Source organism: Thunnus maccoyii, chromosome 9, assembly GCF_910596095.1.
Source record: "Thunnus maccoyii chromosome 9, fThuMac1.1, whole genome shotgun sequence".
Classification (NCBI taxonomy): Eukaryota; Metazoa; Chordata; class Actinopteri; order Scombriformes; family Scombridae; genus Thunnus; species Thunnus maccoyii.
The window spans coordinates 1,864,100-1,889,671 of record NC_056541.1 but is presented as its reverse complement, the minus strand read 5'-3'; the positions used below and the strand labels follow the sequence as shown (position 1 = coordinate 1,889,671).

Sequence of the window (25,572 nt, the reverse complement as noted above, 5' to 3'; positions counted from 1 at the left end):
CAGCCTACCAACAGGAAACACATTTGTCTGACAATGAACACAAAAACTGTCCAGATTATGGACTTCACTGATGTTTTATTCCTCCTATTTATCCGGCCATAGAAGAGGGGGCCCAATCCTGATACAGAAACCCATCCAGTCCTTCACTGAGGCATCATTTTGAGATAGAGAGGGAGGATATGTGATGATTAACACAACAATAGACAAAATTTAGGTGTCGCTGCTAAAGGTATGAAGCTCCACCTGAGAATAACCTGCCATTTATGAAGATCATATTTGACCTGACGGACATGACCTGAATTAAAGAGTACGGTCTTGACCTGCTCTATGTGAAAAGTGCCTTGAGATGACTTCTGTTGTGATATGGCGCTATATAAATAAAAATTGATTGATTGATTGATTGACCTGACGATGAAAAAGCCTCGAGGTAAACTGTTAATAGGTGGGGATTTTAATTGTGTGATATCAAGTAGAACTCTCATATTGCTGGAGACAGGGATTATAATCTCACTCCCATTCTCATGTAGCGGCCGGGTTACACCCATCATGTTCTTTGTGTTTTCAGTTAACAGGCAGGAGATGCTGACCCAACAGCACAAAAATAATAAACAGGAATAATTTGATGAAATTCATTAGTTATGTCTACATTAATCTGGAAAACTCACACTACATATTCCAGGACTGACTATTTTTTTTTTTTAAACTGCTCAATGACCTGAAGAGGGCAATAGACTGTCAAATACACACTCCAACTTCCCCACACTACAGTGGAAAAGGGGAAATGGTGATTCTGAACCAACACACCGGATGCTTTATATGAATTTACAGACAACTAACTAGGCTGATTGGCTATAGCTATATTTCTGGCTATCGGATAACACAGGAGTCCATTTTGATGAGAAGTCAGTCAGCTGATGTAGAGATGTGTGTGTCTATCTATATGTCTTCTTGTTAATCAGTTAAACAGGAACCAGTTTGCAACCTCTGTTCACTTGTCTCACATGTGGCAGTAATATAAAGGGAATACATGTACAGTATGTGTCACCTGTTCTGTCCCTGCTCAGGTTTTTGCAGCCTCATTTTCTTTCAGAACACTGCAGAGAAAATGAAAATAGAAAATAAAACACACTGAGCAGCAGCTGATGTGCACACCTCTTGTTGATATTGATAAGAGTTCAGGTTCATCCCACACAATGAGCCCTGCATGTTTCTTAATTAGCTAATGTGACTAACGATGCAGAAAACACAGTACCATGGTTTAGCAGACAGCAGTCTGACACACAATCGCACAGTCAGTCCACACGTGTCCAAATGTGCAACTGCCCTACATCCTGTTGAGCAATCCTACTGCGATTCAGGGAATATCCCTTAACTCAAAGGAAAGAGGAAAGAGCCACACAAGTGAAACTGTAAATGTTGACCCCTTTTAGCACTTTCACATCCCATCCATAACTTGATATCTACATTACAGTTCAGAAGGGGATCCATTGGCCCTGAGTCATCAGGAGACACTGCAATGTAAAGCAGTGTGTCATCAATATAGCTATAGTAATATATGATGTGCCTCCTGATGATGTTTCCAAGTGGCAGCATTGATCATCAATGTTGTTGATCAATGCTCCTGTGATCTGGGGAATTTGCCAGACAAGTGAAATTGAAAATATTGGCTCACTTAGCACTTTCACATAACCGACTCAGAACAAATGTAAATTTGTTTCCATTTATTTGGTCAAGCAGGGAAAAATATAAATGGTGATTTGATTCAATCAATCAGACTTTATTTGTATAACACTTTTCATACAAACAAAATGTAACACAAAGTGCTTCACACAACAAATAATAACCTCCCACCCCCACCCCAACCCCCACTTTGTAATTAATAAAGCACTCAATAAAAACACTAACTGACGAAACGCTATCATACATCTCATCAATTTGCAATGAGGAAACACCGGAGGCATGATTAGAGACAGATAAAAACTTAAAGCGTTGAACTAACTGTAATTGAGCTGTATACTTTTTAGGGAGGCCAGAGAGTAGAGCATTACAATAGTCAATCCTGAGGGTAATAAATGTGTGCATTAGTGTGTTGGCTTGAGAGAGAAACGGTTGCATTCAGGCAACCCAGTCTCACCCAATGGTGTACAAATAACACGGGTTTACACTTTAAAAATACATGCAATGTGTACGCCATATTTTTAACCTTTTCACATGTCATTTAATGCTGTTGGTTTTGTTTAGGCGCAAACACCACTTGGTTAGGGTTAGGGAAAGATCATGCTTTGGGTTAAAACACTAAAATGCAGTAAAAATGTAAAAAATGTTGGACATGGCGTTACAATTCTCTGTTAAAATGCCTGCACATGACAATAAAATGTCTGGTTGGTGGTCTCAAACAGTGCTCTCCTGCTGCTCTGCAGCTTTTTGCCAACTGATTATCTAGCCATGCACCCAACCTGCCACCTCCTAATAAGGTATAAATCACCTTATACAATGAAAGAAATCACAGTATATGACGTTACTTCTCTGGGAAGGATTGGTGTATCACCTGAACGCAAAATTGGACTTTGGCGTATGCACTACATGAAATTTGAAAGTGTCAAGTTCTGTTATTTCTATGCAGATTGAACAGAAAAGGCTGGTTCTTAAGATGCATCCTAGTTAGGTTTCTAATGTGAGGTTCAAATTAAGATCTAAATCAAAGATAACTCCAAGTTTTTTACTTGTTGACGGGGGTTTCTTGCCAGTGCTTGCTGTTTGGCATTGAGTTTCTCTCTCTGAGCTTCAGTGCTAATAACCAGGACTTCAGTTTTGTCCTGATTGAGCTGTAGAAAAAACTTTACTGCCATCGATAACCTGATATATAAAATACACGTCAGAAGGGCATCTATTGGCCCTGAGTCATCAGGAGACACTGCAATGTAAAGCTGTGTGTCATCAGCATAGCTATAGAAATGTATGCCATGCCTCCCTCTGAAGTTTCCAAGTGGCAGCATGTAAAGATTAAAAAGCGTAGGACCTAAAATTGAACCTTGAGGAACACCACAATTTATTTTATACCTTTCAAATGAACACTAGTCCATGCTCGGTGAGTTAGATTTGAATCAATTTAAAAAAAAAATCACTTCCTCAGCAATCAGTCAGTCAGTTTTAATGCATTTACATACAAGCGGAGCCAAAGATAGCATGTTTTCTGACGTCCTGTGTGACTGTTAGAGGCTGTGATATCAGTATCACATTGTGCGATGCACAGACACAGAGACTCACAAAGTCAGGCCACACATGCATCCACATGTACAACAAGCCTACATCCTGTTGAGCAATGCTACTGTGATTTGGCGAATTTCTCTTAAATGACAGGACAGAGGGAAGTAAGGGAAATAAGTGAAACTGTAAATGCTGACCCCACTTTGCACTTGCACATAGCCGACTCAGTACAAATGTAAATTTGTTTTAATGTTTTGGTCAAGCAGAGCCCCAAACCCCCCACCCCGAGTCATCAGGAGACACTGCAATGTAAAGCTGTGTGTCATCAGCATAGCTATATAAACGTATGCTGTGCCTCCTTTTGATGTTTCCAAGTGGCACCATGTAAAGATGAAAAAGTAGGACCTAAAATTTAACCTTGAGGAACACCACAATTCATTTTATAGCTTTTAGAGGAACATTAATCCATGCTTACAAAACAATCTCTATCGGTGAGGTAAGATTTGAATCAATTCAAAACAGCACCAGAGAGGCCAATCACACTGTGACCAGTTTAACTGTCAGTTAAACTGGTCACAGACAGAAGAGAGTAGATATTTGCAATTGATGACACAAGTCAACCTTTTTTCTAAGGGGTCACAATTAAGCCAATAAAGGTTGGGCTCCTATAGTGTTCAACTGTTCAGCCAAATTGAGAGTCAATCACTTCAAACTCATGCTTGCAGCCACCTCCAGGTTGCACTATCTTGAAATAACAAGACTACTGTATGTAAATATAATGACTGAATTAGTATAATTAATTGAATGAATTCCCTCAAAGACCTCCCTTCTTCATGGATGCAATATTACTAAGGAGCCACTCTGTAGAGTGATTCTCTGAGCCAAAGCCTCTTGACAAGAAGTGTGAGTAATTCTGAGAAACAGGCTCCTTGTAGGAAAAAGGAAGGAGTGGAAAAACTGAAAGTCAAACTGTGAAGTGAAACCATTGGGTCATGCTGAATTTCATCACTGTGTTGGTGTTACTTAGTATATAAAGGACAGAAATCCTTTGAGTTGAACCATCAGAGTCCAGACTGAAGGAAGACAGTGGAGTGTGAGCCAGCACCTGTCTACAGACACAACTATGAAGTCAGCTGTCATCGCCTTTCTCACCTGCCTGCTTGTCCTCTATGTACAAGGTTAGTGCTCCGTGATCGTCTCGTCCTTTGTGATGGAGCTTGTGTTTTAGAAATGCTACAGAATAGAACTTTAAAGCTGCAGTAATCAATAATGTTATTTCCATATGGATCAAGTGACTATGTGTTATTGTAAAGGGGTCACTGGTAGTGATGAACTGGACTCAGTTTTACTCTACATGCAGCACCAAACAGCAGAAACTAGCTGGTGAACATAGTGCAGCATTTATAAAGGAGAGTGAATGTTATGTGATGATATGTTACATGTTGTGTTTACAGGTTGTTCCATTGCCTCCATGTAGACTCAAAGGGGCTAATTTTAACTATATCTTGTAGTTTAATCCATAAAAATACATCAGAGTTTAATAGTTGATTATATTTTGTAGTAATAATCTAAATGTGTAAAGTTGTCAGATAAATGTAGTAGAGTGAAAAGTACAATGTTTACCTCCGAAATATACTGAAGTAGAAATATAAAGTAGCATAAAAAGTGAATCTGAAGTCTGTTAAATGAATTAAAAGATGATCAGCAGCTAATAAGGTTGTGTCTTTTCTTCCTGCAGGACAATCAGACAACACAAAGAAATGCAAGTGTTTAAATGATTATGTCGGCCGGATCAACACAAAGGTCATCAAGGGAATGCCAGACATACACCACCCAAGTGTCTTCTGTCTAAAGACAGAAATTATGTAAGTTCATGAGCTGAATTAAACCACATTTATGGACATGTCATTCTTCTGCATTACTCAGCTTCTCTCTAACGTGCCTCTTTCTTCTCTCGCAGTATCACAGTAGCAGATAAGAAGAAGTGTGTGAATCCAGAGTCACCACTGGGAAAAATCATTCTGAAAAACATGAGCAAGTAAGATCAGCTTGACTTCACTAACTTAGGACAACAGAACAGTGTTCATGCTCAGAGTCTTCAAGATGAAATACTGCTGTGAATGTTTCTGATCTCTGTTGCTTTATACTAATAGTTCAATGTCATTTGTTGATTCAGGCAAAAGAAGAATGAAGCTGTGAGCATGACGACGACTACCAGTCAAACTAATACACAGAGTTCAACGAGTCACCACACAACATCCACCATGTAGAGCTGCTGCAGTACTTTTATCATGTAAATACAATAAGTGCTTTTCTGTTTCTGTTCTCTTAACTTAAATTGTCATTGTGTGTATATAGTAAATGAGTAATTTGTATATATTCTTAATATTTTTTGGTACCAAAAATAAAAACCCCTGATTGTACTTTTTAGTGTTCTGTGTTTTGTTACACAAACTGACTTTTCATTTTTGATGAGGGCACTAAGAATTGAGATTTCTTTAACAGGGTGAATGAATAATTACTGCTACTACTACTTTTATTTCATATATGTATTTGTTCATTTCCTTTCATTATTGCTGAAATATACAGTATTGTGTGAGTGGGTGTTGAATGACCCACTGTGATGGGTTTCCTATGAGGCACCAAAAGACATGTGACAGTTTTGTCCTACAGATGGCAGCACGGCCACTAGTTATCACAGTCTGCCTTAAAGTAGTTACATGCAACATGAAAGGTTTGCATAGCTTTGTTAAATGGAGGAAAATATTAAACCAGCTCAAATAAATGCAAGGTGACGCAGCCTACCAACAGGAAACACATTTGTCTGACAATGAACACAAAAACTGTCCATAGGTGGGGATATTAATTGTGTGATAAATGGGTCATCAGATAGAAGTCCTTTATCTCAAAAATACATTGATCAGCATCAAGTAGAACTCTCATATCGCTGGAAGAGGAAATAAAAATAGAAAATAAAACACAGTGAGCAGCAGCTGATGTGCACACCTCTTGTTGATATTGATGAGTTCAGGTTCATCCCACACAATGAGCCCTGCATGTTTCTTAATTAGCTAATGTGACTAACGATGCAGAAAACACAGTACCATGGTTTAGCAGACAGTGGTCTGGCATACTGCTGTTAAAGGATCAGTTTGTGAAATTACTTATTGATTCTATGTAGTTCACATATGAACTAAAGTTACTATAGTCGACTGCTGTTTCCTGACTCATTGTACTACACCTTCTTTAATTATTAGCTATGTCTGCAGAGCTTGTGGCTGCTGATATCCAGAAATCTGAAAAGGGAATTAAATTGAAATTGGATATTTACTGTAAGACTATCTCAGGTGAGAAAAATCACTACCTCAGCAGTCAGTCAGTTTTAATTCATTTACATGCAAGCAGGGCCAAAGACAGCAGATTTTCTAACAGCCTGTGTGTCTGTTAGAGGCTGTGACATCAGTATCACATTGTGCAATGCACAGACACAGAGACTCACACAGTCAGTCCACACGTGTCCAAATGTGCAACTGCCCTACATCCTGTTGAGCAATCCTACTGTGATTCAGGGAATATCCCTTAAGTCAAAGGAAAGAGGAAAGAGCCAGACAAGTGAAACTGTAAATGTTGACCCCTTTTAGCACTTTCACATCCCATCCATAACTTGATATCTACATTACAGTTCAGAAGGGGATCCATTGGCCCTGAGTCATCAGGAGACACTGCAATGTAAAGCTGTGTGTCATCAGCATAGCTATATAAACGTATGCTGTGCCTCCTTTTGATGTTTCCAAGTGGCACCATAAAGATGAAAAAGTAGGACCTAAAATTTAACCTTGAGGAACACCACAATTCATTTTATAGCTTTTAGAGGAACATTAATCCATGCTTACAAAACAATCTCTATCGGTGAGGTAAGATTTGAATCAATTCAAAACAGCACCAGAGAGACCAATCACACTGTGTAGTCTACCTAAAAGAATCAAGCGATTTACTGTATCAAAGGCTGCGCTTAAGTCCAGTAGTATTAATACAGAAAGTATTCTTCATATCCATCTTGGACCTCAGGTTGATTACAACCTTCACTAGTGCTGCCTCAGTGCTATGATTGGCCCGAAAACCTGATTGGTACTTTTCAAAAATATTGTGGGAGTTCATAGTATCATTTAACTGATTGAAAACAAACAAAGAGAGTAGATATTTGCAACTGATGACACAAGTCAACCTTTTTTCTAAGGGGTCACAATTAAGTCAAAGGTTGGGCTCCTATAGTGTTCAACTGTTCAGCCAAATTGAGAGTCAATCACTTCAAACTCATGCTTGCAGCATGCACCTCCAGGTTGCACTATCTTGAAATAACAAGACTACTGTATGTAAATATAATGACTGAATTAGTATAATTAATTGAATGAATTCCCTCAAAGACCTCCCTTCTTCATGGATGCAATATTACTAAGGAGCCACTCTGTAGAGTGATTCTCTGAGCCAAAGCCTCTGGACAAGAAGTGTGAGTAATTCTGAGAAACAGGCTCCTTGTAGGAAAAAGGAAGGAGTGGAAAAACTGAAAGTCAAACTGTGAAGTGAAACCATCGGATGATGCTGCATTTCATCACTGTGTTGGTGTTACTTAGTATATAAAGGACAGAAATCCTTTGAGTTGAACCATCAGAGTCCAGACTGAAGGAAGACAGTGGAGTGTGAGCCAGCACCTGTCTACAGACACAACTATGAAGTCAGCTGTCATTGCCTTTCTCACCTGCCTGCTTGTCCTCTATGTACAAGGTTAGTGCTCCGTGATCGTCTCGTCCTTTGTGATGGAGCTTGTGTTTTAGAAATGCTACGGAATAAAACTTTAAAGCTGCAGTAATCAATAATGTTATTTCCACATGGATCAAGTGACTATGTGTTATTGTAAAGGGGTCGCTGGTAGTGATGAACTGGACTCAGTTTTACTCTACATGCAGCACCAAACAGCAGAAACTAGCTGGTGAACATAGTGCAGCATTTATAAAGGAGAGTGAATGTTATGTGATGATATGTTACATGTTGTGTTTACAGGTTGTTCCATTGCCTCCATGTAGACTCAAAGGGGCTAATTTTAACTATATCTTGTAGTTTAATCCATAAAAATACATCAGAGTTTAATAGTTGATTATATTTTGTAGTAATAATCTAAATGTGTAAAGTTGTCAGATAAATGTAGTAGAGTGAAAAGTACAATGTTTACTTCCAAAATATACTGAAGTAGAAATATAAAGTAGCATAAAAAGTGAATCTGAAGTCTGTTAAATGAATTAAAAGATGATCAGCAGCTAATAAGGTTGTGTCTTTTCTTCCTGCAGGACAATCAGACAACACAAAGAAATGCAAGTGTTCAAACAGTTATGTCGGCCGGGTCAACTCAAAGGTCATCAAGGGAATGCCAGACATATACCACCCAAGTGTCTTCTGTCTAAAGACAGAAATTATGTAAGTTCATGAGCTGAATTAAATCACATTTATGGACATGTCATTCTTCTGCATTACTCAGCTTCTCTCTAACGTGCCTCTTTCTTCTCTCGCAGTGTCACAGTAGCAGATAAGAAGAAGTGTGTGAATCCAGAGTCACCACTGGGAAAAATCATTCTGAAAAACATGAGCAAGTAAGATCAGCTTGACTTCACTAACTTAGGACAACAGAACAGTGTTCATGCTCAGAGTCTTCAAGATGAAATACTGCTGTGAATGTTTCTGATCTCTGTTGCTTTATACTAATAGTTCAATGTCATTTGTTGATTCAGGCAAAAGAAGAATGAAGCTGTGAGCATGACGACGACTACCAGTCAAACTAATACACAGAGTTCAACGAGTCACCACACAACATCCACCATGTAGAGCTGCTGCAGTACTTTTATCATGTAAATACAATAAGTGCTTTTCTGTTTCTGATCTCTTAACTTAAATTGTCATTGTGTGTATATAGTAAATAAATAATTTGTATATATTCTTAATATTTTTTGGTACAAAAAATAAAACCCCTGATTGTACTTTTTAGTGTTTTGTGTTTTGTTACACAAACTGACTTTTCATTTTTGATGAAGGCACTAAGAATTAAGATTTCTTTAACAGGGTGAATGAATAATTACTGCTACTACTACTTTTATTTCATATATGTATTTGTTCATTTTTATTTTTATTATTTCCTCTCATTATTGCTGAAATTTACAGTATTGTGTGAGTGGGTGTTGAATGACCCACTGTGATGGGTTTCCTATGAGGCACCAAAAGACATGTGACAGTTTTGTCCTACAGATGGCAGCACGGCCACTAGTTATCACAGTCTGCCTTAAAGTAGTCCCATGCAACATGAAAGGTTTGCATAGCTTTGTTACATGGAGGAAAATATTAAACCAGCTTAAATAAATGCAAAGTGACGCAGCCTACCAACAGGAAACACATTTGTCTGACAATGAACACAAAAACTGTCCAGATTATGGACTTCACTGATGTTTTATTCCTCCTATTTATCCGGCCATAGAAGAAGGGGCCCGATCCTGATACAGAAACCCATCCAGTCCTTCACTGAGGCATCATTGTGAGATTGAGAGGGAAGATATGTGATGATTAACATAACAATAGACAAAATTTAGGTGTCACTGCTAAAGGTATGAAGCTCCACCTGAGAATATCCTGCCATTTATGAAGATCATATTTGACCTGATGGTGAAAAAGCCTCGAGGTAAACTATTAATAGGTGGGGATTTTAATTGTGTGATAAATGGGTCATCAGATAGAAGTCCTTTATCTCAAAAATACATTAATCAGCATCAAGTAGAACTCTCATATCGCTGGAATGGAACGGTTCGGGCACCTGACAGTAGCCAGTCTATTGACCCGGTCACACTGATTCCCGTCATTACAAACTTTAGGCCCAAGAAATGCCTCCCTGCTCACACAACTAGAGCTATCAGTTGTAACTTGATCCATATTACCTACAGTCATAAACAGTCTATGCAATCCATCACTCCAGCTAAGTTTGCTCTATTCAATGCTAGGTCTCTGTCAAACAAAACCTTTATCCTGAATGATCTGATCACATCACATAATTTGGATTTTCTGATTCTGACAGAAAAATGGCTGAAGACTGGGGACTGCTGCCATTTAATTGAACTCTGCCCTCCTGAATAAAGTTATTTTAACTCCCTAAGGTCCACTGGCCGTGGTGGTGGCCTTGCAGTCGCCTACAGCAACCTTTTTAATTGTAAACATATCACTATTGATAATTTTCAGAATCAACTGTCAAAACCCTATCTGCTGTATCTCAATCTACCGTCCCCCTAAACCAAACAACAGCTTTTTAGCAGAGTCCTCTGAATTCCTATCCTTCATTGTTCTCAAACATGATTCTTGTAGGGGATTTCAACATCCATGTTGATGATACATCCAACCATTTTGCTACTGAATTCCTAAACATTACTGATTCTTTCAATCTGGTGCAGCATGTTTCTGGTTCAACACATAACCGAGGCCACACCCTTGACCTCGTTTTTACTCTTGGCCTGACTATTAATTCCCTCTCATTGATTGATCTTGTCTCTGATCATAAATGTATTCTATTTGACTCCTACATCCAGGCAACTGCTCCAAGTCAGAAGCGAACAGTATGTTCCCGCATTTTTAATAACCAGTCTGCTTCAAATTTCTCATCTATTTTCTCTGATTTATATAGTGGCCATATTCGACCGTCTAACATTAATGATTTGGTCAGTAATTTCAATAATCTGTGTTCCTTTGCGTTGGATGCCATCGCACCTTTCACAACCAGGTCAGTAGCGGCTACCAAATCATCACCATGGATAAATGATGCTATCCATAGCTGTAAGCAGGAATGCAGGAGGGCAGATGGAAAAAGACAAAACTCAATGTTCACTTCCAATACATGAAAGAACTTTTAACGTACTCAATCAAAAAACCAAGGATGCAAGATCAGCTTATTTCTCAGACTTAATTACCGCTAATAAACACAATCCTTGAGCTCTGTTTAAAACAATTAATCAGCTTGTACAACCTGCTACTATCTCTGCCACCTCAACTGAAGACTGTGAATTGCATTTATCATTTTTGCGTCAACAAGATCAATAGCATTAGATCCAACATTGTGCTGCCATCCACCACTTTTGATCCACCTAGTAGTGTTTCAAATTTACTAACCCATTTTGCCCCAATTACCATGCAAAACCTTATAGAGACAATTTCTCATCTGCGCCTGTCCTCGTGCAATCTTGATATCTTACCCCTCAAATTCTTTTTGGAGGTCCTTCCTATCATTAGCCCTGCTGTACTCACTATTATAAACATGTCCCTCACCTCTGGTTATGTCCCTGATCAGTTTAAGACAGCCAGTATCCAGCTGGCTTTCTCATAACATTTGATAAGTTCAAGTGTGTGCTCTGGGTGATGGCCGTACGCTTGCTGTGTTCGTATGTGTGAGATGTCAGTATGTGTTCTTGAATGTGTCTTTCATGGTTTTTGTGTCCTATTTTCTTTGTGTCCTAATGTCACTGTAAAGCACTTTGTAACCTGTGTTAAAAAAGGTGTTATATAAATAAAATTTTACTTACTTACTTACACACACACATAACAGCAAAAAAATAATAAACAGGAATAATTTGATGAAATTCATTAGTTATGTCTACGTTAATCTGGAAAACTCACACTACATATTCCAGGACTGACTATTTTTTTTAAAACTGGTCAATGACCTGAAGAGGGCAATAGAGTGTCAAATAGACAATATAACGTTATCTGACTGTGCACCGTATCCATGCAGAGAAGTAGGATTATCCACTAACTGCAGTAAATGAGGCTGAACTCCTCCCTGAACAGGGTAACAGACGCCATCTCCTGGCTTCTCAATTAACAAAACAACATGGAATTACTACAATTTTTTTTTTAAATTATATACTGTATCTGTCTTTATTGAACTATGAACAAAACACTATTGTGATAGTTAACTGATGTCACGTAGTCTGTGTACAGGTTACTTGCTGTCCAGGAACACAGATATTTTACCCACATTTAGAAGTCCACACTCAAGTAACTCAAATACTCCAACTTCCCCACACTACAGTGGGAAAGGGGAAATGGTGATTCTGAACCAACACACCGGATGCAATGCACAGACACAGAGACTCACACAGTCAGTCCACACGTGTCCAAATGTGCAACTGCCCTACATCCTGTTGAGCAATCCTACTGTGATTCAGGGAATATCCCTTAACTCAAAGGAAAGAGGAAAGAGCCAGACAAGTGAAACTGTAAATGTTGACCCCTTTCAGCACTTTCACATCCCATCCATAACTTGATATCTACATTACAGTTCAGAAGGGGATCCATTGGCCCTGAGTCATCAGGAGACACTGCAATGTAAAGCTGTGTGTCATCAGCATAGCTATAGAAATGTATGCCATGCCTCCTTCTGAAGTTTCCAAGTGGCAGCATGTAAAGATTAAAAAGCGTAGGACCTAAAATTGAACCTTGAGGAACACCACAATTCATTTTATACCTTTCAAATGAACACTAGTCCATGCTCGGTGAGTTAGATTTGAATCAATTAAAAAAAATCACTTCCTCAGCAATCAGTCAGTCAGTTTTAATGCATTTACATACAAGCGGAGCCAAAGATAGCATGTTTTCTGACGTCCTGTGTGACTGTTAGAGGCTGTGACATCAGTATCACATTGTGCGATGCACAGACACAGAGACTCACAAAGTCAGGCCACACATGCATCCACATGTACAACAAGCCTACATCCTGTTGAGCAATGCTACTGTGATTTGGCGAATTTCTCTTTAATGACAGGACAGAGGGAAGAGCCAAATAAGTGAAACTGTAAATGCTGACCCCACTTTGCACTTGCACATAGCCGACTCAGCACAAATGTAAATTTGTTTTAATGTTTTGGTCAAGCAGAGCCCCAAACCCCCCACCCCGAGTCATCGGGAGACACTGCAATGTAAAGCTGTGTGTCATCAGCATAGCTATATAAACGTATGCTGTGCCTCCTTTTGATGTTTCCAAGTGGCACCATGTAAAGATGAAAAAGTAGGACCTAAAATTTAACCTTGAGGAACACCACAATTCATTTTATAGCTTTTAGAGGAACATTAATCCATGCTTACAAAACAATCTCTATCGGTGAGGTAAGATTTGAATCAATTCAAAACAGCACCAGAGAGACCAATCACACTGTGAATTCTACCTAAAAGAATCAAGCGATTTACTGTATCAAAGGCTGCGCTTAAGTCCAGTCGTACTAATACAGAAAGTATTCTTCATATCCATCTTGGACCTCAGGTTGATTACAACCTTCACTAGTGCTGCCTCAGTGCTATGATTGGCCCTGTTCATAGTATCATTTAACTGATTGAAAACAAACTTCTCAAAAATTTTACTTCAAATGGGCAGATAAGATACTGGCAGTTAAACTGGTCACAGACAGAAGAGAGTAGATATTTGCAACTGATGACACAAGTCAACCTCTTTTCTAAGGGGTCACAATTAAGCCAATAAAGGTTGGGCTCCTATAGTGTTCAACTGTTCAGCCAAATTGAGAGTCAGTCACTTCAAACTCATGCTTGCAGCATGCACCTCCAGGTTGCACTATATTGAAATAACAAGTCTACTGTATGCAAATATAATGACTGACTTAGTATAATTAATTGAATGAATTCCCTCAAAGACCTCCCTTCTTCATGGATGCAATATTACTAAGGAGCCACTCTGTAGAGTGATTCTCTGAGCCAAAGCCTCTTGACAAGAAGTGTGAGTAATTCTGAGAAACAGGCTCCTTGTAGGAAAAAGGAAGGAGTGGAAAAACTGAAAGTCAAACTGTGAAGTGAAACCATCGGATGATGCTCCATTTCATCACTGTGTTGGTGTTACTCAGTGTATAAAAGAGAGAAATCCTTTGAGTTGAACCATCAGAGTCCAGACTGAAGGAAGACAGTGGAGTGTGAGCCAGCACCTGTCTACAGACACAACTATGAAGTCAACTGTCATCGCCTTTCTCACCTGCCTGCTTGTCCTCTATGTACAAGGTTAGTCCTCCGTGATCGTCTCGTCCTTTGTGATGGAGCTTGTGTTTTAGAAATGCTACAGAATAGAACTTTAAAGCTGCAGTAATCAATAATGTTATTTCCACATGGATCAAGTGACTATGTGTTATGGTAAAGGGGTCGCTGGTAGTGATGAACTGGACTCAGTTTTACTCTACATGCAGCACCAAACAGCAGAAACTAGCTGGTGAACATAGTGCAGCATTTATAAAGGAGAGTGAATGTTATGTGATGATATGTTACATGTTGTGTTTACAGGTTGTTCCATTGCCTCCATGTGGACTCAAAGAGACTAATTTTAACTATATCTTGTAGTTTAATCCATAAAAATACATCAGAGTTTAATAGTTGATTATATTTTGTAGTAATAATCTAAATGTGTAAAGTTGTCAGATAAATGTAGTAGAGTGAAAAGTACAATGTTTACCTCCGAAATATACTGAAGTAGAAATATAAAGTAGCATAAAAAGTGAATCTGAAGTCTGTTAAATGAATTAAAAGATGATCAGCAGCTAATAAGGTTGTGTCTTTTCTTCCTGCAGGACAATCAGACAACACTAGTTCATGCAAGTGCATAGACGGTTATGTCGGCCGGATCAACTCAAAGGTCATCAAGGGAATGCCAGACATATACCACCCAAGTGTCTTCTGTCTAAAGACAGAAATTATGTAAGTTCATGAGCTGAATTAAACCACATTTATGGACATGTCATTCTTCTGCATTACTCAGCTTCTCTCTAACGCGCCTCTTTCTTCTCTCGCAGTGTCACAGTAGCAGATAAGAAGAAGTGTGTGAATCCAGAGTCACCACTGGGAAAAATCATTCTGAAAAACATGAGCAAGTAAGATCAGCTTGACTTAACTAACTTAGGACAACAGAACAGTGTTCATGCTCAGAGTCTTCAAGATGAAATACTGTTGTGAATGTTTCTGATCTCTGTTGCTTTATACTAATAGTTCAATGTCATTTGTTGATTCAGGCAAAAGAAGAATGAAGCTGTGAGCATGACGACGACTACCAGTCAAACTAATACACAGAGTTCAACGAGTCACCACACAACATCCACCATGTAGAGCTGCTGCAGTACTTTTATCATGTAAATACAATAAGTGATCTTCTGTTTCTGTTCTTTTAACTTAAATTGTCATTGTGTGTATATAGTAAATAAATAATTTGTATATATTCTTAATATTTTTTGGTACCAAAAATAAAACCCCTGATTGTACATTTTAGTGTTCTGTGTTTTGTTACACAAACTGAACCTGTGCTTACCTTCACCTCTCAATAGAATGTGTTCACACTGAGATTACAGATAACTAAGAGACAGTAGATACAGGTCCAGTCCAACGTTTGGACACACCTACTCATTCAAGAGGTTTTTCTGTATTTTTACTATTTTCTACAACATTGTAGAACAATACTGAACACATCAAAACTATGAAATAATACATGTTGAATTATGTAGTAAAGAAAGAAAGTATTATCTTTCATATTTTAGATTCCTCACAGTAGCTACTGTTTGCCTTCATGACAGCTTTGTACACTCTAAACAATATCTTAACCAGCTTCATGAGGTTGTCACCTGGAATGCTTTTCAGTTAACAGGTGAGAGGTGTACAACGTGCGGGAAAACTCAAAATTCTCTGTATACTTGAAACATTTAGAAGTCCAGACTTGAGTGACTCAAACACTCAGCACTACAATGGAAAAGGGGAAATGGTTATTACTGATTCTGATCACCAGATTTATATGGAATGGTAAAAAACCACAAATAAACACTGTACATTACACCTGCCAAAGATAAGGGTGGTATGGCACTCCCAAATTTAAAAGATTATTGTCATGCAGCAGTAATGAAGTAGTGTAAAAATTCCAATCCAGTCCCTAATTGGTAATATTAAATTAGTAAAGGTATTACAAGATTCAATAGACTCAATAAGTTCCCACGCACCGAATACTTGGTTTGATCTAATTAAACAGCAAAAGAAGAAAGGGAAGTGAGACTGTTGAGCTGTTTTGCTTATGATGACAGATTTAAACCAAGTTTGAATGACCAAAACTTCAGAAATTGGGAGAGAAAGGGGATTATAGCAATGTGCACAATAACCAAGAGTGGAGATATAATGAGTTTTCAGGAGTTGAAAGACAGATATCTCTCTCTATAAAGCAAGGAATCTCTGTCTGCACATATATATGTATGTATGTAAGTTTGTATTTCGAGTATCTCAAGAATCATTCATCCAATCTACTTCATACCTGGCAGGTGGATTGCTGGGGCAACGAGGAAGTGCGATGCCGATGTGTGAAGTTGTTTGGATGAGCGGTTCTCAAGAAATGTATAAAAATACCTCATAAATAACATTGATTTGCTTCCTCTTCTGCCCGTGCAGTCAATGAATAGAAATACGGGCAGTGCCATTCTGCCACTGATAGCCTGCGTGTGAGGTGTTTAGGGAACATCAGTAAATTGTAGCGTCTACCAATAGTCTGTGTTTAGGGGACGGGCACAACTCTCTCTAGGTACTGAGAAATCGGCCCGTTCCGAACAGGCACATTTTGACAGGCACTGCACCACTGGATTAGAAAATTTGGTATTTTATTGGATATTTACAGTTCAAATAATTCAGTACAGCATAAAATAATAATCTCCGACAAAAGACAACAAAGTAATAGCTAGAAGGTCGTTGACCTCAGTAACTGTTGTAAACACAGTTCCAAAACTGACAGTTTCAGTTATTAGGAAACAAAATGCTGATTCATCATTCATCTGACTGATTCATCTATTAGCCAAACTGTTGTCTAGATCTGGCTTTAAGTTTATACAAATTAATTCCCCACAAATCATTTTTCTTATATTACAAACATTGATCTATAATCAGCACCAGAATCAAGATTTGTTTTTAAGATAGAGACTGATTGGTCCATCTATCATCTATATGGCCCACATTTACTTATGTGTACAATTTATATGCACTCATCTCATTTCAGGTCAGTGTAGAGAAATACAGCAATACGGACAACCACCTACAGTGGAAAAAAATCCCAGGTGTAGAGTAAAGTCCCTGCATGTTTTGAAGGCAGACAGCACGAGCCTCAAACAACAGACCAGCTCTTTCTTCAACGCCCCAGGAATGCTGCCCAATAATATATAAGTGAGAGTCCTAAACTCCTCACTGACCAGACCAACTAAACAATCTGCTGCAAGAACCAGCAAGATAGGAAGAGCAATTCACACCCTAGTGTCAACTGATAGTACCATTTGGATAAAAGACCCATCCACCAAAAAGACACCATCATATCTCACCTATAAGAGCCAGTCACACTTCAGTCCCACTGTGGATTTTGACTTTCAGGACTTCAGGAATGACCAACCCAAGAACTGATCACTGGGCAAACCAGTGTAAGGCACAAGACATGCTGCACAATATGCCATACAGACATTTGCCAGAACACACAAATTGGGTTATACTGGGTCAATCATAGGCCTTGAGGTCACAGAGTAGGCGACACCAAGTCTTGCAGAGAGAAACACTTCCTCTCCTTGGATATGCAGCTGTGTGATGTTTGAGGAAGCAGAAGCCTCTCTGATAAAGGGTAAATCGGCGTCGCCATGGTTAACAAGTTCAGAAGGACGTAGTAGTTTCAAGGGGCCTCCCACTCCCACCTGAAAACAATCCCAGGGGAAACACTAGAGAGAGAGACAGACAGCAGCAGATGATGGAGAGGCGAACAGTGCAGCACTACACCGCATGAGCTGTATCTGAATATCATGTGTGTATGTGACACAGAGACTCACGCAGTCAGTCCACACATTTGTGTCCACATGTGCAACAACCCTACATCATGTTGAGCAATGCTACTGAGATTCACAGAATTTCTCTTGAATGACAGGAAAGAGGGAAGAGCCAGACAAGTGAAACTGTAAACGTTGACCCCACTTTGCACTTGTACATGACCGACTCACCGCAAATTTAAATTTGTTTTCATATATTTGGTCAAGTAGAGCCCCAACCAATACATAAAGTTCAATTAAAAGCTAGATTAAAAAGATAGGTCTTGAGTTTGCTTTTAAAAGTATCAACACTCTCTGCTGCCCTCAGGTCTTCAGGAGGCTGTTCCAGAGACGAGGACCATAATAATGAAAGGATGCTAGAGGGTTCTAGAGGATTCATAGGCTGAAAGCAAACCTGCTAAATAGATAGGACTAAGACCATTAAGAGCTTTTTAACCAATAAAAGGGTCTTAAAATCAATTCTGAAGCAAACAGGTAGCCAGTGCAGAGACTTTAACATTGGTGTAATGTTTGCTCTCTTTCTGGTCCTTGTCAACACACGTGCAGCTGAGTTTTGAAGGCATTATTCCAGTTTCTAGAGATGTGGTAAATATATAGGTCAACGGCTTGATCATTGAAGAACTAATTTTGATGATCGAACATGGCTTGACCTCTTCATGACCATTTCCTTCTCCATAGGACGATCAAAGGAGCAGGGGTTGTGGCCAAGTAAGGTGTCTGTCCACTGACCATGGTCGCTAGCACAGATCTCTGGTTACCACCAGTAGGGGGCGCTGAAGCTTGTGGTCTATATTCTATATTGTCTATATTCTTATTGTTGCACTGTATATTGCATCTTGTGTGTTTATACCAAGATAGTAATAAATCTCTCTCTCCATGGAGTCATTGCAGACATATTGTTCAAAATCACTGACACTTACTTGAAAGAGGCTGATCTGAAATGGGAGGACTGTGTGGGGATCTGCACAGATGGGCTCAGTCAATGGCTGGTAAACGAGGAGGGCTGCAAGCCCTAATCAGGAAAGCCCTGGACACAGTCCTTCCTTTTGCCACATCCTACCTGTTTGAGATCAAGACAAAACACAGATCAAAGCTGCACATTGAAGATGAGCTAAGAGTGGCAGTCTCACAGCTGAATCCCCAATTGGAGAAAATCTGCAGCACAAAACAAACCCACACCAGTCACTGAAAAGATTTCAGAATTATGATTGTAATTCTTGCAGAGAGAATGTTCAGCTTTTTGTTTACTCTCAGAGTCAGTAAATGAGGCAATTTTACAAAATCTCTTGAAATCAATGAACACTGTTACCAAGTAAAATATTAGCTGCAGCGTCACTTTTAATGCTTCCACTCTAAAAGTAACTTGTTCCTCATTTAGTTTTCTTTAAAAGAGGTTGCAGTTCTGTATTAACTACAGACAATGTTTCAAATAAATTTCAAAAAAATCTACAAAAGGGGAGCCCTGTAGAAAAGGTTTGATGGAGATGGAGAAATGCTTTGATGGGGGCTTTGGCATATCAAGTAGTAGACTATTAAATCTATTAATGCTGAAATAGTCACAAGATTAAGAGTCAGAAGTTAAGAGATAAAAAAAATTTGAATCAGGATCAAAATGCTCCATAAATTGTGTGTGTGTGTGTGTGTGTGTATTGTGTCTATTGTTCAGAAGTCAGCGGTGTAGCATTGTTCTGTCTAGGCCTCAGTGTAGGTTTCTCGGATGGTGGGTTAACAATGAGTATCTCTTACCGCAGGTAGGCAATCTCCCCCTTCTCCATGGCAGCCCTCATAGCTGGAAGAAGTTCTTTTCGCTTCTGTTGAACACCTTCAGGAAAGTCCTCATTTATAAAAACGTTTGTGCTTTTCAGGGCTTTGCTGAGGACTTCCAGTTTGTCCTTATAAGGCAGAAACTTGACAATGATGGGCCTGGCGGAGGATGGAAAAAGCTTCCCAGTCCTGTGGGCCCATGCCAACTCAATTTTGTGTCTATCTGTAGCTTCTCCGACAGCAGCTTCTTCACTTTGTCCTCAGAATGAAATCATTTTTCACTTGACCTTGTATATAATCAGTTTTATCATTGAGTGAGATGAGACTTTTGCAGACTGTTTCCACATCATGCTTAGTATCTTTGTAGATATCACTCCACGTCTTGCAGTGGTTTTTAAAGTCATGAGATTCCCTTTGAGTGAACTCCAGACTGACCCTGAGGTCACTTCTCTCAGCAGCTCCCCAACTCTGTTGTTTGAGCAGTTGACAAAATTTCCACTCAGGATTTGAAGTTTTTCTCCTGTTGTTCTTGACAAGTTTTATAGAAGTCCTTTTGCTGCTCAAGTAATTCACACACCTGAGCCGTGGAGATAGTCTCCTCTGGATTGTTACTGGAACTTCCTTTAGGTGGAATGGCAATATTAACATCAGGTCCAGTGAACCACTAAACCCAGAATAAGGCCTACAAGGCCAAAGGCCTGGATGATCCAAGTCTAACAAAATTATATGTCCAGTGCTGGATTTCTGGCCCAGATACAGGATAAAGTTGGTGAAACCTCTGTTTGACTCTGTTTGTATAAGTAAACCAAAGACAAATTAAGAATTCAAGAGATATTAGATAGATAGAGTCCAGTTAATCCCACAGGAGTCACAGAGGAACACAGCAGCCCTACATCCTGTTGATCAAAACCACTGTGATTTGGGGAATTTTCCTTAACTCTCACAGGAAAGAGGAAACAGCCAGACAAATGAAACTGAAAATATTGGCTCACTTGGCACTTTTTCGAGACTAAGAATACAAATATATATATATATTAAAAATCACTCTGTGGTGAAATATATAATGATTGAATAAGTATAATCAATTGAATGAATTCCCTCAAAGACCTCCCTTCTTCATGGATGCAATATTACTAAGGAGCCACTCTGTAGAATGATTCTCTGAGCCAAAGCCTCTGGACAGGATGTGAGAGTAATTCTGAGGAACAGGCTCCTCGAAGGAAAAAGGAAAAAATTAAAGTCAAAATATGAGGTGAAACCATTGGGTCATGCTGCATTGCATCACTGTGGGGGTGTTACTCAGTGTATAAAAGAGAGAAATCCTTTGAGTTGAACCATCAGAGTCCAGACTGAAGGAAGACAGTGGAGTGTGAGCCAGCACCTGTCTACAGACACAACTATGAAGTCAGCTGTCATCGCCTTTCTCACCTGCCTGCTTGTCCTCTATGTACAAGGTTAGTGCTCCGTGATCGTCTCGTCCTTTGTGATGGAGCTTGTGTTTTAGAAACGCTACGGAATAAAACTTTAAAGCTGCAGTAATCAATAATGTTATGTCCACATGGATCAAGTGACTATGTGTTATTGTAAAGGGGTCGCTGGTAGTGATGAACTGGACTCAGTTTTACTCTACATGCAGCACCAAACAGCAGAAACTAGCTGGTGAACATAGTGCAGCATTTATAAAGGAGAGTGAATGTTATGTGATGATATGTTACATGTTGTGTTTACAGGTTGTTCCATTGCCTCCATGTGGACTCAAAGAGACTAATTTTAACTATATCCTGTAGTTTAATCCATAAAAATACATCAGAGTTTAATAGTTGATTATATTTTGTATTAATAATCTAAATGTGTAAAGTTGTCAGATAAATGTAGTAGAGTGAAAAGTACAATGTTTACCTCCGAAATATACTGAAGTAGAAATATAAAGTAGCATAAAAAGTGAATCTGAAGTCTGTTAAATGAATTAAAAGATGATCAGCAGCTAATAAGGTTGTGTCTTTTCTTCCTGCAGGACAATCAGACACCACTAGTTCATGCAAGTGTTTAAACGGTTATGTCGGCCGGGTCAACTCAAAGGTCATCCAGGGAATGCCAGACATATACCACCCAAGTTTCGTTTGTCTAAAGACAGAAATTATGTAAGTTCATGAGCTGAATTAAACCACATTTATGGACATGTCATTCTTCTGCATTACTCAGCTTCTCTCTAACGCGCCTCTTTCTTCTCTCGCAGTATCACAATAGCAGATCGGAAGAAGTGTGTGAATCCAGCGTCACCACTGGGAAAAATGATTCTGAGAAAGATGAACAGGTAAGATCAGCTTGATTTAACTAACTTAGGACAACAGAACAGTGTTCATGCTCAGAGTCTTCAAGATGAAATACTGCTGTGAATGTTTCTGATCTCTGTTGCTTTATACTAATAGTTCAATGTCATTTGTTGATTCAGGCAAAAGAAGAATGAAGCTGTGAGCATGACGACGACTACCAGTCAAACTAATACACAGAATTCAACGAGTCACCACACAACATCCACCATGTAGAGCTGCTGCAGTACTTTTATCATGTAAATACAATAAGTGCTTATCACAATAATTTGTGTATATTTTTAAAATTTTTTGGTACCAAAAATAAAACCCCTGATTGTACTTTTTAGTGTTTTGTGTTTTGTTACACAAACTGACTTTTCATTTTTGATGAAGGCACTAAGAATTGAGATTTATTTAACAGGGTGAATGAATAATTACTGCTACTAATACTTTTATTTCATATATGTATTTGTTCATTTTTATTTTTATTATTTCCTCTCATCATTGCTGAAATATACAGTATTGTGTGAGTGGGTGTTGAATGACCCACTGTGATGGGTTTCCTATGAGGCACCAAAAGACATGTGACAGTTTTGTCCTACAGATGGCAGCACGGCCACTAGTTATCACAGTCTGCCTTAAAGTAGTTCCATGCAACATGAAAGGTTTGCATAGCTTTGTTACATGGAGGAAAATATTAAACCAGCTCAAATAAATGCAAGGTGAGGCAGCCTACCAACAGGAAACACATTTGTCTGACAATGAACACAAAAACTGTCCAGATTATGGACTTCACTGATGTTTTATTCCTCCTATTTATCCGGCCATAGAAGAGGGGGCCCGATCCTGATACAGAAACCCATCCAGTCCTTCACTGAGGCATCATTTTGAGATAGAGACGGAGGATATGTGATGATTAACACAACAATAGACAAAATTTAGGTGTCGCTGCTAAAGGTATGAAGCTCCACCTGAGAATATCCTGCCATTTATGAAGATCATATTTGACCTGACGGTGAAAAAGCCTCGTGGTAAACTATTAATAGGTGGGGATTTTAATTGTGTGATAAATGGGTCATCAGATAGAAGTACTTTATCTCAAAAATACATTCATCAGCATCAAGTAGAACTCTCATTACTCAATCTGCACATCTGGCTAAAAGGCTACTGCAGATCACTGGGAATTCCTTTTGTTGACAATTTCACTACATTTCTGGACAGACCTACGCTTTTCAGGTATGATGGTCTTCACCTAAACTGGTCTGGCTCTCGTCTTCTATCTACCAACATGGCACTGACGCCGAAATCATGCAAATCTTTGTGTAACTGACATGGGGTTAGTCCGTTCCATTATAGTAAGAACTCTGCTCTTAAGTGTGATACTCCTGGGATTGTAAATGCCACATACTGTGTAAATCCTGAAACTTTTCTGAACAGGAATGGAACGGTTCGGGCACCTGACAGTAGCCAGTCTATTGACCCGGTCTCACTGATTCCCGTCGTTACAAACTTTAGGCCCAAGAAATGCCTCCCTGCACACACAACTAGAGCTATCAGTAGTAACTTGATCCATATTACCTACAGTCATAAACAGTCTATGCAATCCATCACTCCAGCTAAGTTTGCTCTATTCAATGCTAGGTCTCTGTCAAACAAAACCTTTATCCTGAATGATCTGATCACATCACATAATTTGGATTTTCTGATTTTGACAGAAAAATGGCTGAAGACTGGGGACTGCTGCCATTTAATTGAACTCTGCCCTCCTGAATAAAGTTATTTTAACTCCCCAAGGTCCACTGGCTGTAGTGGTGGCCTTGCAGTCGCCTACAGCAACCTTTTTAATTGTAAACATATCACTATTGATAATTTTCAGAATTTCGAAATGCTTATGTTCAAAATCAACTGTCAAAACCCTATCTGCTGTATCTCAATCTACCGTCCCCCTAAACCAAACAACAGCTTTTTCGCAGAGTTCTCTGAATTCCTATCCTCCATTGTTCTCAACCATGATAGAATTATTCTTGTAGGGGATTTCAACATCCATGTTGATGATACATCCAACCATTTTGCTACTGAATTCCTAAACATTACTGATTCTTTCAATCTGGTGCAGCATGTTTCTGGTTCAACACATAACCGAGGCCACACCCTTGACCTCATTTTTACTCTTGGCCTGACTATTAATTCCCTCTCATTGATTGATCTTGTCTCTGATCATAAATGTATTCTATTTGACTCCTACATCCAGGCAACTGCTCCAAGTCAGAAGCGAACAGTATGTTCCCGCATTTTTAATAACCAGTCTGCTTCAAATTTCTCATCTATTTTCTCTGATTTATATAGTGGCCATATTCAACCGTCTAACATTAATGATTTGGTCAGTAATTTCAATAATCTGTGTTCCTTTGCGTTGGATGCCATCGCACCTTTCACAACCAGGTCAGTAGCGGCTACCAAATCATCACCATGGATAAATGATGCTATCCGTAGCTGTAAGCAGGATTGCAGGAGGGCAGATGGAAAAAGACAAAACTCAATGTTCACTTCCAATACATGAAAGAACTTTTAACATACTCAATCAAAAAACCAAGGATGCAAGATCAGCTTATTTCTCAGACTTAATTACTGCTAATAAACACAATCCTCGAGCTCTGTTTAAAACAATTAATCAGCTTGTACAACCTGCTACTATCTCTGCCACCTCAACTGAAGACTGTGAATTGCATTTATCATTTTTCATCAACAAGATCAATAGCATTAGATCCAACATTGTGCTGCCTTCCACCACTTTTGATCCACTTAGTAGTGTTTCAAATTTACCAACCCATTTTGCCCGTATCCATGCAGAGAAGTAGGATTATCCACTACCTGCAGTAAATGAGGCTGAACTCCTCCCTGAACAGGGTAACAGACGCCATCTCCTGGCTTCTCAATTAACAAAACAACATGGAATTACTGCAATTATTTTTTTTGATTATATACTGTATCTGTCTTTATTGAACTATGAACAAGACACTATTGTGATAGTTAACTGATGTCACGTAGTCTGTGTACAGGTTACTTGCTGTCCAGGAACACAGATATTTTACCCACATTTAGAAGTCCACACTCAAGTAACTCAAACACTCCAACTTCCCCACACTACAGTGGGAAAGGGGAAATGGTGATTCTAAACCAACACACCGGATGCTTTATATGAATTTACAGACAACTAACTAGGCTGATTGGCTATAGCTATATTTGTGGCTATCGGCTAACACAGGAGTCCATTTTGATGAGAAGTCAGTCAGCTGATGTAGAGGCTATAACATTACTGACTGGTGAACAAGTTTCTTCAGAACACTGCAGAGGAAATAAAAATAGAAAATATAATACAGTGAGCAGCAGCTGATGTG

At 39.0% G+C, this 25,572-nt stretch overlaps 1 protein-coding gene and 1 long non-coding RNA gene across 2 annotated transcripts; one reads left to right on the top strand and one right to left on the bottom strand.

The window, feature by feature from the left end:
* Positions 1-1,045: 1,045 nt before the first annotated feature.
* LOC121903432 lies at positions 1,046-20,272 on the bottom strand. The gene is made up of 3 exons (XR_006098045.1): positions 19,845-20,272; positions 19,019-19,158; positions 1,046-1,094 (listed from the first exon to the last, which is right to left on the bottom strand). It is a non-coding gene; the product is annotated as an uncharacterized LOC121903432 (long non-coding RNA).
* Positions 20,273-20,983: 711 nt separating this feature from the next.
* LOC121903764 (growth-regulated alpha protein-like) lies at positions 20,984-22,408 on the top strand. The gene is made up of 4 exons (XM_042421135.1): positions 20,984-21,316; positions 21,877-22,003; positions 22,099-22,176; positions 22,315-22,408. The coding sequence occupies exons 1-4, from the start codon at positions 21,262-21,264 to the stop codon at positions 22,406-22,408; spliced, it is 354 nt and encodes a 117-aa protein (XP_042277069.1). The 5' UTR covers positions 20,984-21,261.
* Positions 22,409-25,572: the final 3,164 nt, after the last annotated feature.